We start from the raw sequence: 14972 nt of genomic DNA, 5'->3' as shown, positions 1-14972 counted from the left end.
CATTGTTTCTGCCTTAAATTAATACATTGTTTAAATTAATAGATTGTTAGCTAACTGCATGATTTGTATATGTATATTTGTGAAATTGCATAACTTGCCCCTCTGATAACAGATCACTCCAAACTGTAATGTTGAAATGCATTTTCTGTTTGAAACGATTATATATATATATATATATATATATATATATATATATATATATATAGTGAAAAGTGCTATACAAATAAATGTGAATTGAATTGTTTAAATAATAGGTTTTCGACCTGGCTCCTGGAGGCCCAGTGTCCTGGAGAGTTTAGCTCCAACCCTAATTAACACACCTGAACCAGCTGATCAAACTCTTCAGGATCACTTGAAAATCACAAGCTGAAGCAGGTTGAAAAGAAACTTTGCAGGGCACTGGGCCTTCAGGACCCGGGTTGAAGACCCCTGCTTAAAATGACTTACACAGCTCTTTTGGAGATTTTCACAACTTCCAATAGTCTAAAGAGACATTCGTCTGATTTCTTGAATTTCTGAAGCTCAAACTCCTTCATCTCTTCCTCTGATGTCAACAAAACAAAGGCCACAGCAGACCACTGGGCAGGTGAAAGATCAGCAGATGAAAGACTTCCTTCTCTAAGTTGAGTCTGAATCGCTTTCACCAGAGTTTGGTCGTTCAGTTCATTCAGACAGTAGAACAGATTGATGGATCTCTCTGGAGACAGATTCTCTTCTAACTTCTGCTTGATGTACTGAACTATTTCCTTGTTGCTCTGGTCATTGTCGTCTTGCTGTGTCAACAGACCTCGTAAGAGTGGACGATTGGTTTGGAGTGACAGACCGAGGAGGAATCGAAGAAAAAGGTCCAGGTGTCCAGTATCACTCTCAAGCGCCTTGTCCACTGCAGTCTTGAGCAAATCAATCATGTCTTCATTTTTGTTTTCCTGTTTTGTAGACTCCTGAACAAACACACTTTTCTTGTTGATGTCTAAAAACAGATGTGCATAAAGTGCTGCTATAAACTCTTGAATGCTCAAGTGAACAAAGCAGAAAGTGGTACCGAGAATGATCCCTTTTTCCTCCTTAAAGATCTGGGTACACATGCCTGAATACACTGATGCTTTAGAGGCGTCAATACCACAGGATTCCAGATCTGTGTTATAAAAAAGCAGATTGTTTCTTTGCAGCTGGTGAAATGCTAGTTTCCCCAGTGAAAGGATGGCATCTTTATCCCAGGAAATATTGGGTGTGTATTTTCCCTCGTACTTTCGACGACTCTGCAGGATCTGAAATCGGAGAAAGTGTGTGTACATCTGTGTCAGAGTCCTGGGAGTGTCTTCAGTATTTGATTCCTGCAGTGTTTTAGAGGTGTCATCACCCTTATTTTTTTCCAGATCATTATTTCTTTTCTCCTCCAAAATGTTCTGGAGAACAGTGGCTGAAATCCAGCAGAAGACTGGGATGTAGCACATGATAAAGAGACTCTTTGATTGTTTAACATTATCAATGATTTCATTGGCCAGATCCACATCAGTGAATCTTTTTCTGAAGTACTCCTCCTTCTTTTGTGCATCATTGAATCCTTGTACTTCTGTCACACGGTCAATACATTCAGGAGGAATCTTAATGGCAGCTGCTGGTCTGGTGGTGATCCAGATGAGAGCAGAAGGAAGCAGATTTCCCTTGATGAGGTTTGTTAGGAGAACATCCAAGGAGACTGGTGACGACACATCACGGCATGTTTCATTACCATCAAAGTTCAGAGGAAGACGACATTCATCCAATCCATCAAGGATGAAGAGGAATTTGAATTTATCATTTCTTGCCAGGTTCAGTCCTTTTATCTCTGGGAAAAACTGACTTATAAGACTTGTCAAGCTTTGTTTTTCTTTCTCCTTTAAGTTCATCTCTCGAAATGCAAGGGGAAATATGAAAGTAATATCCTTATTTTCTTTTCCTTCAGCCCAATCCACAATAAACTTTTGCACAGAGATGGATTTTCCGATGCCAGCAACTCCTTTTGTCAGTACAGTTCTGATCTCCTTGTCTTGTTCAGGTGCTTTAAACAAATTTTTGCATTCAACTGCTATCTCTTGTGATTCATGTCGCCTGTCAGCAACCTGAACTTGCCTTACTTCGTGCTGTGTATTGACTTGTTTAATAGCACCCAGAGTCATATAGAGATCTGTGTAGATGTTATTCAGAAGCTTGGAGTCGCCATGCTTTGCAATTCCTTCAGATACAGACTGATGCTTCTTCTTCAAATTTGATTTTAGCGGTCGCTGATGAATGAGGACCAGCTCATCTAACACACACACACACACAAACAGAAATATATGCATCATTATCTCTTGTACATTTTATAAATGACAATGACAGATTGTTATGCCCATGAACCTCTTACCTTGTAGAGCATCTGCAGCCTCAACTTGCTTCATATCTCTCAGGAAAAAGAGTGTCATATCAAGAGCTGCTTCTTTGACATCACGCATTTCCTCTATAAAGTCCTGCACAAAGTATTGTGTGTTCTCTTTTTTTAATATTTTCTTAAACTTTTCCAGCTCATTCTTCAGAAATATGAGTATTTTGTTCTCAACAGCCTGAAAACAAAGCAAGAAAAAATAAGGCAGAGAACAAAAAAAGTAACCAAATCCTATACATTAAAAACATGTTTTAAATATGAACAATTTATGTGTAGTACAAATTCCAGGCAAGTAACAGTAAAATGCAAGGTAAATTGGTGATGAATACAAAAACACAAACAGATAACAAGAACCTGTTATGGATCAAATCCAATAATGAACATGATTTATTGGTATCTTAGCAGGAATACACAAAAATGAAGATGCAGGTACAAACAGGTCTTTAATAAACACCAACAGACGGCAGGCAGACAAACGAACACCACGTGACATTAACGAGACTGGGCGATAAACACTGAGAACACTGGAAATTATATGGTGACACATACATACATAAATCTTGAGCATTTATGAATTTTTGACTTGCCTTGAAGATCCAAAGAAGATTTTCTCTGAAATCCTTGCGGTTGCGGTAATTCTTGTAATCTGAGTCCGATTTCTCAAATTGAACCCTGGTAAAATAAATAAATAAAGGTGGATTTTATTAATTTATTTATTTGAAGTCTCAGCTACTAAGAGGGGCAGAGTTATTTGGAGACATTATTTTCTTGGCTGTAATAATATACTGTAATAATAGGCTTTACAATAGTTGCATATGTCTTCCTCTTGAACCTGATAACTCAAATTTATGTTCCAATTTAAATGTGCTGAATTTAATGGGATAGTTCACCCAAAAATGAAAATTTGATGTTTATCTGCTTACCCCTAGGGCATCCAAGATGTAGGTGACTTTGTTTCTTCAGTAGAACACAAATGATGATTTTTAACTCCAACCGTTGCGGTCTGTCAGTCATATAATGCATTGAAACAGTAACACCATCTATGAGAATAAAAAAACATGCACAGAAAAATCCAAATTAAACCCTGCGGCTCGTGACGACACATTGATGTCCTAAGACACGAAACAATCGGTTTGTGCAAGAAACGAAACAGTATTTATATCATTTTTTTACCTCTAATACACCACTATGTCCAACTGCATTGAGCATCCAGTGTGTGAGGTCTGAATGCACTCTTTGTCGTATATGCACGAGACATCACTTCCGGCATCAGAGCGCGTTTTCAAACCTCACACACCGGATGCTCAAGGCAGTTGGACATAGTGGTGTATTAGAGGTAAAAAATGATATAAATACTGTTCGGTTTCTCACACAAACCGATCATTTAGTGTCTTAGGACATCAATGTGTCGTCACGAGCCGCAGGGTTTAATTTGGATTTGGCTGTGCATGTTTTTTTTTTACTCTTATAAACGAAGTTCCCATTGACATGCATTATACGACTGACAGACCGCAACGGTTGGAGTTAAAAATCATAATTTGTGTTCTACTGAAGAAACAAAGTCACCTACATCTTGGATGCCCTGGGGGTAATCAGATAAACATCAAATTTTCCTTTTTGGGTGAACTATCCCTTTAACTTGCAAAAATTGTTAGTGTGGTTCATATTTTCATTGTTATATGGATCACTGCCCATGGTCAAATTGCTTTCAAAAAGTACATGCACATTACATTTTAATAACCATGTTACATATTATAGCTTATTAAGTCTCTAGAAAAAAAATAATAAACATTTTGGCAAAATAGATCCATTTATGTAATGATTCATGGTAATAAATTGTAAAAGGTAAACTGTGGTATCTTCTGTTCCCACCTGTTAAGAAGAAAAGTTGCCAGTTCCACATCACTCTTCAATCCCTTCTGTGCTTTTAGAGTTTTCCACCGTGAAAATTCTGCACCAATATTTACTGTGGTCTTCTGCCCTCTGTTACTAAACCACACACAAAAAGATGAAAATCACATAAAATTGAATGGGTTTGCAGCTGTCAATTTTATTTGTTCAAACGATTGTCAAACCAGCAGCTTATTACTACCTTCTTTGTCAGTACAGAAAAGCAGTTGTTGTGAAATTTAGTTTTATGATACAAAAAGAACACAAGAAATACCTTTTGGAAGGTGATGGTGTTTCCTCACTGAAGTTCGGTCCATCACCTTTTGAATGGTCACTCTTCATGGACACAAAGCTGGATACATGTGAGCCTGATCTTACACTAATGACATGAACAGCAGGGGAAAAAAAACAAAAAAAAAACACTTTACTACACAAGAACCTTCAGTCTCATTTCAAGAGATTTGTTGATGCAAATAATACTTTGATGCAATAAAGCCCCTATATGGAATGTATATATGCTTGATTGCCCGTTCTCTATTTCCACTGTGAACGTACAAATTCTAGTGGCTACCTGTCTAACTGAATAACCATGTTAACATCGCTATAATGCAAAACAAATTAATTATACATTTTGTTTTGTTGATATTGCAGTACAATGACAGATAAATATTTCAGCAAATCTTACATAATGGTAGATTTAAACCTTATGTTAATTTAATCCTCCATATTACTTGCATGTGTTTATTCTGTTTTGGTTTTGTTCTAGTTATTGTACCTGTTTCTTTTGTTCCCATTTTTACGCCACTAGCTACTTTCATTGGTAGCTGCTTAGTTCGTGACATGATCTTAGCTCTGTTAATTACCTCCCCCTATGTATTTAAGCCCTTAGTTTATTTTCAGTTCTTTGTTCAATCTCATTTATTAACGTATACATTGGTTGTTATTCTGTCTTTTGCTCTTGTGATCTATTGCGCATTTGTTTTGGATTCTTCTTCACTGTAATAATACAGCCATACACCCTGTGACAATCTGTGGATCACCAATATGATACTTTGAGAAACAGATGAAATACCTTTTGTAAAATGGTGTTTTCTCATTGAAGTTTGGTCCATCACCTTTTGAATGGTCACTTTTTACAGACACAAAGGATACATGTGAGCCTGATCTTTCACTAATGACAAAGAGACAAGAGAGAAAATTTTTCAGTCTCATGGCTATGGTTCTTGAGGAACTTTTTGTGAATTTGTGAAGCATGGACTCGAGCTGAGTAGATCCCCTTTAACTGCAGAGCTTGGTCTGAATTATGATTTTAATAAATTACACATGGGTTCTCACTTTCAGCTTGCCTTCAGAGGATTAACATTACACAGACATTGTGCTCAGTGATTTATTCTTGTATTTAGTCACACATACCACAGTGAGGAGATTAGTTACTTTACAGACAAACATCTGGATACATATGAGCTTGAACTTGCAATAATGACACAAAGGACAGAGAGAAATACAACTGACTACAGGAAATTCTTCTAGGTACATTTTAAAATGTTCACACAAAAGCTCACATACAGTAATCAAGTCTTTTGTTAGATGTTACCTTTTTTTAGATGGTGTTTTCTCACTGAAGTTTGGTCCATCACCTTTAGAATGGTCGCTCTTCACAGACACAGAACTGGACACATGCGAATCTGATCTTACACTAATGATAAAAAATAAATAAATAAATAAAAAAAATTCTACAGGGGTTACTCATTTGAGGGGAAGTTCCAAATGGTAATTAAATACAGTATAAACCTTATTATTCATTCAAGTTCTGGTTTCGAATTACTTAATTGTCTATATTATGAAAAATTGTGAAAAATTTAAAAAGCCCATTCACAATTTAAAAAATGTAACATAAAACATGTGGAATACCTTTTGGTTCGTGATGGTGTTTCTTTGCTGAAGGACACATGTGAGCCTGATTTTTTACTATCACAAAGAGTAGAGAGTAAAGAAAAAAAAAAATTACTAGAGTCTTAGATTTAGTTTGCAATTAAGAATATAAATGCAATTTACTGTATCAAACTACAGTTTAAACATGCATTATTATTATTTCTCAACTGTGACAATAGAAATTAATTAACAGAATGCTTTAAGAAACAAAACTAGAAAGTTTAATGAAAAGTATATATTGAAATACGTTATAACAGTCTAGGTGTGACCAACAATAAGCAACATACTAAATACCTTTTGGTAGATGATGGCTTCTTCTCACTGAAGTTTGGTCCATCACCTTTTGAATGGTCACTTTTCACAGACACAGAGCTAGACTCATATGAAACTAACCTTTGACTTTTGACAAAAAAAAAAAAAAAAAAAAAAAAAAAATTACAGGAGGTTCCTCAGTTTAATATATATATACATGCATGCTATATTATAATAATTCATTATTATTCTTTACTCAACTGCAAAAGGAGAAATTAGCCAACATTGTATGAAACACCATCAAGACTCCCCAACACACCGAATTTTCCCATCTATACATCCTATGTCATGTTAAGTATAGGTTTCAGTTTCTGCTTCATTGGTTGCCTTGATTATTAAGTATATTTTCAGTGGTTGTCGTGGTTATTCATGATTTAATTAATTTCACACACCTGTTTCTTATTTTGATCATTAGCTTGCTCTATAACCTTCAGATTTTTGTGTTATTTGTCTGGCATTGATTATGTTTAGAGCACACTGTTATGAATATTCCATGCTGAGCCTTGCTTGTATCTTCATTATGATTTGTTTATTAAAGTATATTGGTGCATTTGGATCTGCTTTGCCTCGTCATAAGCTCATTTCCATGTTCTATATAAGCTTATAATTTCTGAGCGTTAGTTATCTATTGACACAGTATGAATGGGTTAACAAGGCTATTCCTTTCTTCTCAGCCCATCAACAGACCGAGTTTCTTCTGATGATTTTGGCTTGATAACTTTGTACTTATGATTTCAGTCAATTCTCTTGTAATGAACTGAACACTTGGATAAATATTTGACAAACCAAATGTGACTAATATTTAACTCAAAATTTGAGAAACATAACTATAAAATGTTTTATTATAGTTTATGTGTGACCAACAACGAAGAACACGTTAAATACCTTTTGGCAGGTGATGTTTTGTTCTCACTGAAGTTTGGACCATCACCTTTTGAATGGTCACTCTTCATAGACACAGAGCTGAATACTGGTGAACCTGATCTTTCACTAAAGACACAAAGAGACAAAAGAAAAAAACACCATTAAAGGAGGTTCTTCAGTCTCATCTGAAGAGCATTAGTTCTCCTCACAACTATAAATGGATAAATGTTTACATGTGATTGTCTGTTGTCAGTCAAGATCATTCACATACACTACAGTAAAAAAATAAATAAATAATGTAATGAAAAACACATGGATTACCTTTTGATTTGTGACGGAGTTGCTTCACTGAAGGACACGTGTGGGCCTGATCTCTCACTAACAACATAAAGAAGGTTCCTCAGTCTATATGCAATGCTATAATGCAATTGTTTTTTTTTTGTTTTGTTTTTTTGAGAAACAAAACTTCTTTCAGTTTCATTATAAATATTAACTGAAATACTTTAAACACAGTCAATCTGTGACCAACAATGGGAAACTCTGAGTCTGATCTTTCACTAATGACACAAAGAGGAAAGAGAAAGAAACATTTTACTGAATGGGGTACTTCAGTCTAATTTGAAGTGATTTAATATTGTAAAAGGCAGTTTAACAAAAACTATATGTCTGGTGTTGCAGTGAAGAGTACAATGATGGAGAATTTGATAACTTGGTCTTTAATCACAAATATGACAGGGAACACTGTGTTGTTAACACTGACAACACAGAACAGTGAACTGAGGAAACTAAGGGCATAAATACACAGGGAGTAATGAAGTAACTAAATGAACAATAGGTGAACATAATCAGTAACTAAGGCTGTGTTTACACTGCGAGTATTAAAGGGATAGTTCATCCAAAAATGAAAAGTACCCCATAATTTCCTCACCCTCAAGCCATCCTAGGTGTTTATTACTATCTTATTTCAGACAAACACAATCAGAGATATATTTAAAAATATCCTTGCTCTCCTAAACTTTATAATGGGAGTGAATGGGGGCCTTTTTTGAAGCCCAAAATAAATGCATCCATCCATTATAAATATAATCCTGTAAGAATGGATTTTACCAAGACTGAATTCAAGATTCCTATCCTGTAATAAAACAATAAAACTCTCTAATCTGAAGAAAGGATCTGCGAGAAAGTGCGCAGGACAACACCTGGCTCGACCTCCTCTCTTCCCCCCATGCTGAGTTCCTGACTCCTCACACCCTCTCCTTCCCCTCAGGCCATGCGAGTCTCACAAATCTGTTATCTTATCTGTTTTAAGTGACCTCAATGTAAATATTTCTGGTGCGACTGGTAAGATGGTTTCACTCCCACATCAATAGAACAGACAAGAATAAAGAAAACAAAACCTGTTCTCCTGGTGTGGGAGATGCCCCAATAAAGATCTTTATTAACCATTTGTTTTGATCCCCAAAACCAGGCGTGTGACCCTTTGGGGCACGAGAAAAGGTCCAACAAAAGCTGCATAAATATTTGGGTGCTAAATGTTTACTGTCCTTTTGTTAGACTTGGGGTATTTAAAGGGATTTGGCAAACCACTCAAGGAAGAATCTGCATTCAGAACTTCCCGCACAATTGCTGTGTGTATCTCTCTATTTTTGCCAGGTATGCTGACTCTTTGAAATTCTTTTTTTTTTCGTTGTGAATTGTACTTTGTATTTTTATGCTGATCGGTTGTGTGATGTATTCTTTTTAATTCTTTTAATTGATGTTTTATCCTGCCTGGCAAAACAATAAATGTTAATCTTGATTTATCTTGGATTCCTCTAAAATCATTATGACTAGTAGATTATTGGAGTCCGTCATTTCCGTAAATCTGCGTCAGGACAGGTCAAGCCAGAGAGCCCCATGAAAGGAGCATGTTGGCACATCATGGGACTTTTTGAGTTTGTCTGTTATTGAATTAGCAAGTTGCAGTATCGTGACTAAGAAAACTGTATTTTTGTATGAACAAGCATGTGGCGGTTCGACTCAAATGCATTAGTAAACTCTGCACCCTCTGACTAAGAATCATAAACTGGCGAATTTATGTCCGTGAGAAAGTTGACTTGCGCCAAATGAGTAACCCCTAATGCGATGCATGACGTAGGAGTATCGTAAGCTTACACGCCTCTCAGAGTTCAAACAAATAGGGCTGTGCAACAAACTCAAGCTCCTCTTCTCATATATCGAAGTCCTCTGACATTTCTCTCTGACAATGATCGTTTTAGACTTCTAATTCATGATTAGTGTTTTGTTTTACTCTATACTCTGTGCTTCCGTGCTCATTGTTACGTCATGTTTTGGTCAGAGGTTACTCTTCCGCCTCAAATCGATGCGTACGGTCGTCTACCAGAAGCCAGTTATTTTACTTTATAAAGTTTTAAATATGGATATTTGTCTTACAAAAAACCCATTGCTTCATTTCAGAAGGCCTTTTTTAACCCCCTGGAGCCATATGGATTATTTTTTATGATGGATGGATGCATTTATTTTGGGCTTCAAAACATGCACCCCATTCACTACCATTATAAAACTGGAAAGCCAGGATATTTTAAAATATATCTCCGATTGTGCTCGTCTGAAAGAAGATAGTCATACACACTTAGAATGGCTTGAGGGTGAGGAAATCATGGGATAATTTTCATTTTTGTGTGAACTAATCCTTTAATGCACAGATCCGACCTTTTGACCATATTAGATTTTTTAGCCAACCTTTTTACATTCACCTTAAACAGGACTGGTATCCGATTTCTGTGTTTACATTCACAATTCCCGACCAAAATGATTGTGTGTAAAATCTTTACTTTGCACATGGTAGAACCTTGGTTAGAACCAAATCTTTGTGGGCAAATGTGTTGTCCTTATTTTGTGGTGTTTTGGAGCTCTTTGGGGAATTGGATATTCGTGTTTAGACATAGGTTGAATGTCCAGATATCGGCTATGTATCTAATTTAAAAAAAAAAAAAAAAAACATTTGGAAGTGGCTCTGACTGGATGCGAAAAAAATCATATATATTGCGGACTTCTGTGAAATGAATTCCAATCTGTGTCAGATATTTTCAGATTTTTTTGAGCCAGTGTAAATGCAGCCACACTGGAACACATTAGGAAACTAGTTAAGTTCTACTAGTTAACTTTTTTGTACACTACCACTGCCAAACTATCCTCAATTTGTTATTTGGGTGGACTGAGTTTCTTCTGATAATTTTGGCTTGATAACTTCATATTTATGATCTCAGCCAATTCTCTTGAAGACAAGTCTAATATGGTGTAATGAACTTGGACAAATATTTGACAAACCAGCTGTGGCTAAATTTTGACTGCAAATTTGTGAAACAAAACTCTGAAAAGTTATAAAGTATTCGTTGAATTTCAAAATTGTTTATGTGTGACCAACAACAACAACAAACACATAAATACCTTTTGGCAGGTGATGTTTTGTTCTCACTGAAGTTTGGTCCATCACCTTTTGAATGGTCACTCTTCATAGACACAGAGCTGAATACTGGTGAACCTGATCTTTCACTAAAGACACAAAGAGACAAAAGAGGGGAAAAAACACTATTAAATGAGGTTCTTCTGTGTCATTTTAAGAGCGTTTGTCCTTCTCACAACTATGAATTGATTAATGTGTTTACATGGGATTGAATACTGGTGAACCTGATCTTTCACTAAAGACACAAAGAGACAAAAGAGGGGGAAAAAAACACTATTAAAGGAGGTTCTTCAGTCTCATTTGAAGAGCGTTTGTTCTCCTCATAACTATGGATGGATAAATGTGTTTTGAAAAAACATTTGGAAGTGGCTCAGACTGGAGAAAAAAAATCAGATGCAAAAAAATCAGATATCTTGTGGGCTTCTGTGCAACAAATTCTGTTTCAGATAAAAAAAAAAAAATCAGATTTTTTTTGTGCTAGTGAAAATGCAGCCTAAGAGTAGACTAGTAAAAGTTAGAATGACAGGGAACACAGGCAAACAGGCACAGGGAAAACAGAACCAAAACACAATGAAACTAGACAGACATAGAATTACATATTAAATTATAACTGCGCATGATTGTTTTTTTTTATCTTTTGAATTTATGTTTGATTGTTTAACAAGCAAGTAACTTCTTACTATTGTCACGCTGAGTAGGACTGGATGGGAAGAAGTTCTTCTTAAAAACATTTTTGTACACTACCACCAGATTCATGTAAAATTGTGGATAAATCTAAAATAATAGATTGTTTAAACGAACAATTTGTGGCCTCTGGGCAAATAATTTGATCTTTTTACTCCAGCGTAAATCATTTCAAGTTAGACCAAGTATTTGATTTTAGCCCAGTAACAGTTTTAGAGGTTAAAAAGGCACTTAAAGATTTAGATGGTAAGAAACTGGCTGGTCCAGATAAGTTGGATTCATATTTTTTAAAGTTTTTTTTTTTTTTTTTTTTTATCTACAAATGAAATTCCTTCTATCTGGAAAACTGCTTATGTTCTGCCATTATTTAAAGGGGGTGATCCAACTGTACTAAATAATTAAAGGCATATTTCAAAATTGTCTATTTTAGCTAAGGCTTTGGAATCACTTGTGAATGATAAATTAAAAGAATTCCTATCCTCAAAAAATGTCCTATCAGACTTCCAATCCGGCTTTAGAAAAAAACATAGTACATCCACAGCAATTTTAAAAGTATTAAATGATTTAATGGTTTCATTGGATAATAAAAACCATAGTGTTGCTCTTTTGACTTATCTAAAACTTTTGATACTGTAAATCATAAAATTCTGAAACAGAGGCTTCTTAGTGTATATTAATAATATTGTGACTAATATCACACATTCAAGTTTTCATTTATATGCTGATGATTTGGTGATTTAGTCCTCTGCATCAACGCTGGATCAGGCACTGAGTCATCTTCAGTTTGATTTTGATGCAGTTCAGCATACACTGAGAGATTTAAAACTTGTTTTAAATGCGGAGAAATCTAAAGGTATGATGCTTACAAAAAGAAAGTCTGCACTTTCAAAGTCGTGCTCATTTACTACTCTGCACGGTCCGGAGATTGAAGCAGTATCTCCAGTATAAATACCTGTAAATAGATTTTTTTTTTCTTTTGAGCCTTATGCTCAGCACCTTGTGAAAAAAATTAAAGCAACTTAATTTATAGCATTAACAAGATGACTTGTTGAATTAATTTTGGGAGCGACGACAATTTATTTTTAGTCCAGTTCCTGTATATAAGATTAGTATTGACAAAGTTCAGAGGCTGTCATATATGTGAATCAACTTACTTTGTGTATTTTCAACAGTTTCAATATGAAAAATAACTTTTATATTGATTCAATGGATTAAATGCATTTTAATTGCATTTTGGAAGAAAAAAAAAAAACGTCATGGATTTATTGCATTTTGGGGAAAAATAATCAGTTTTTATAATAAATCTTTGAAAATCAAAATCTGGATTTGAATTTTTAATGTTATTATAACCTAAAGATGCTATGTGAAAGTTTGCAACAGAAAATAGTGGTTTTCATCTTGCCACTTTGTTCTGCCACTATATAAACTACCAACTACTGTATCCTTCATCCCTTTATAGACTTTAGACTCCTGAAAAGCTCATTTCTGCCTTCTATATATGCTGAGTGTTGGTTATCTACTGACTCAGTATGTCTGAGTTACTTTGGTGGACTGAGTTTCTACTGATAATTTTGGCTTGATAACTTCATATTTATGATCTCAGCCAATTCTCTTGATGACAAGTCTAATATGGTGTAATGAACTGAATACTTGGACAAATATTTGACAAACAAGCTGTGGCTAAATTTTGACTATTGCAAATTTGTGGAACAAAACTCTGAAAAGTTATAAAGTATTCGTTGAATTTTAAAATTGTTTATGTGTGACCAACAACAACAACAAACACATAAATACCTTTTGGCAGGTGATGTTTTGTTCTCACTGAAGTTTGGACCATCACCTTTTGAATGGTCACTCTTCATAGACACAGAGCTGAATACTGGTGAACCTGATCTTTCACTAAAGACACAAAGAACAGAATGAAACAAACATTAAATGAGGTTCTTCAGTGTCATTTTAAGAGCATTTGTCCTTCTCACAACTATGAATTGATTAATGTGTTTACATGGGATTGCCTGTTCAGTCAGTCAAGATCATTTACTCACACAGCAACAAAAGGTTTAAAATATGTAATGTGTAACACAAGGAATACCTTTTGGATTGTGATGGAGTTTCCTCATTGAAGGACACATGTGGGTCTGAATCTGATCTCTCACTAACAACACAAAGAAGGTTCCTCAGTCTCATTTGAAGAGATTAAATTCAGTTGGTAATAACACACAATTGAACAAACGTACATCAGCCTACTATTACTCTCCCACCAATGGAAGGTAAAATTAGCTAATCACAGTGATATAATGAAAATGTCTATTTCAGAAACAAAACTTTAAAGTTTTATGATAAATATTCATTGAAATGCTTTAACACAGTCAATGTGAGACCAACAGTGAGAAACACATGAAATACCTTTTGGTAGGTGTTTCTTCAGTGAAATATGGCACGTCACCTTTCGACTGGTCACTCTTCACAGACTCAGAGCTGGAAACCTCTGAGTCTGATCTTTCCCTATAACACAAAGAGGAAAGAGAAAGGAAGAGAGAAACATTTTACTACATGTGGTACTTCAGTCTCATTTGAAGAGGTTTAATGTTGCAAACAATAGTTTAACACATAATATAACTGTGCAATACTGTCATTTTGTTTTGTTTTTATTCATTTTTGACATATCTGATGGTCTAATAGGCGAGCAACTGCATACTCCAGACACTTTCATACAAAGCAACACACATTTAATTCAAGATAAATACTGTATTAATATCCGTGATCTTGTGATACTCTGAGTTACAGCAACATGAAAACAGGAACAAAGTTGTAACACCTGGAAGATCCCTAATGTTTAAACACCTCAGGCAATAAACCTCTGTGACCTTATGAATGTAAAATGCCTTTTATGGCAGAGAATCTAAAGTTCTGAGGTGACAGTTAATTTTCAACCCTACAGCTCTACTGGAATCTGGACAAGCCAGTTTCTTCATTTCACTTTATTCCTGAGTGTTTGTTGCGTTCTATACAGACTTTTATAAACTAACTCTAAATCTTATTTAGTTTCTTTCTGCTGTTCTCCTGTCATGATCACTTTAGTTTATCATGATTTCAGTAAAGCACACATTGTAATGAAATGAATACTCAAAGTTTATGACTGTTGATTGATGATGACTGACAAAAAACTAAAACTTACTCTGCCTTAGGGTAACGCTACAATTTTGGCACTTCAGTAGTGTTTAAAATGACTGTGAAAACTGCAGTCTTACCTCTGTTTCTCTGAGAGACTCATCTTAGAGAGAGAGTCATTTCCTCGTTCCTCTGACATTACTGCGGCTAAACTGCCATTGAAAACAGATCAACACTGGGATCTTCTTGTTGAAGAAATTCAGCTGCTCAGAACGACCTGGACATGAAGTAAATATAATGATGAATGTT

At 35.3% G+C, this 14972-nt stretch overlaps 2 protein-coding genes across 31 annotated transcripts in view; one reads left to right on the top strand and one right to left on the bottom strand.

The window, feature by feature from the left end:
- The window catches only part of LOC127509895 (gastrula zinc finger protein XlCGF57.1-like), a 258569-nt gene that overhangs the window by 197191 nt on the left and 46406 nt on the right, over positions 1-14972 (top strand). The window lies entirely within an intron of this gene.
- The window catches only part of LOC127509829 (protein NLRC5-like), a 90085-nt gene that overhangs the window by 70330 nt on the left and 4783 nt on the right, over positions 1-14972 (bottom strand). For 9 of the 21 annotated variants that reach the window (XM_051888853.1, XM_051888856.1, XM_051888846.1 and 6 more), the window contains exons 2-17: positions 14804-14940; positions 13959-14057; positions 13645-13707; positions 13347-13451; positions 10853-10957; positions 7724-7780; positions 7424-7528; positions 6521-6625; positions 6206-6262; positions 5889-5990; positions 5367-5465; positions 4569-4673; positions 4277-4393; positions 2992-3076; positions 2387-2582; positions 448-2287 (exon numbers count right to left, since the gene is read on the bottom strand). In XM_051888853.1, the coding sequence (XP_051744813.1) occupies positions 448-2287; positions 2387-2582; positions 2992-3076; positions 4277-4393; positions 4569-4673; positions 5367-5465; positions 5889-5990; positions 6206-6262; positions 6521-6625; positions 7424-7528; positions 7724-7780; positions 10853-10957; positions 13347-13451; positions 13645-13707; positions 13959-14057; positions 14804-14862 (3299 nt within the window). In that variant the 5' untranslated portion in view covers positions 14863-14940. The remainder of the gene's footprint in view (positions 1-447; positions 2288-2386; positions 2583-2991; positions 3077-4276; positions 4394-4568; positions 4674-5366; positions 5466-5888; positions 5991-6205; positions 6263-6520; positions 6626-7423; positions 7529-7723; positions 7781-10852; positions 10958-13346; positions 13452-13644; positions 13708-13958; positions 14058-14803; positions 14941-14972) is intronic. The other 12 variants (XM_051888836.1, XM_051888857.1, XM_051888834.1 and 9 more) reach the window with 11 other exon arrangements.

This window comes from Ctenopharyngodon idella, chromosome 3 (assembly GCF_019924925.1).
Source record: "Ctenopharyngodon idella isolate HZGC_01 chromosome 3, HZGC01, whole genome shotgun sequence".
Taxonomy (NCBI): domain Eukaryota; kingdom Metazoa; phylum Chordata; class Actinopteri; order Cypriniformes; family Xenocyprididae; genus Ctenopharyngodon; species Ctenopharyngodon idella.
The sequence above is the reverse complement of the archived record's forward strand: the minus strand, read 5'-3'. Positions and strand labels throughout refer to the sequence as shown.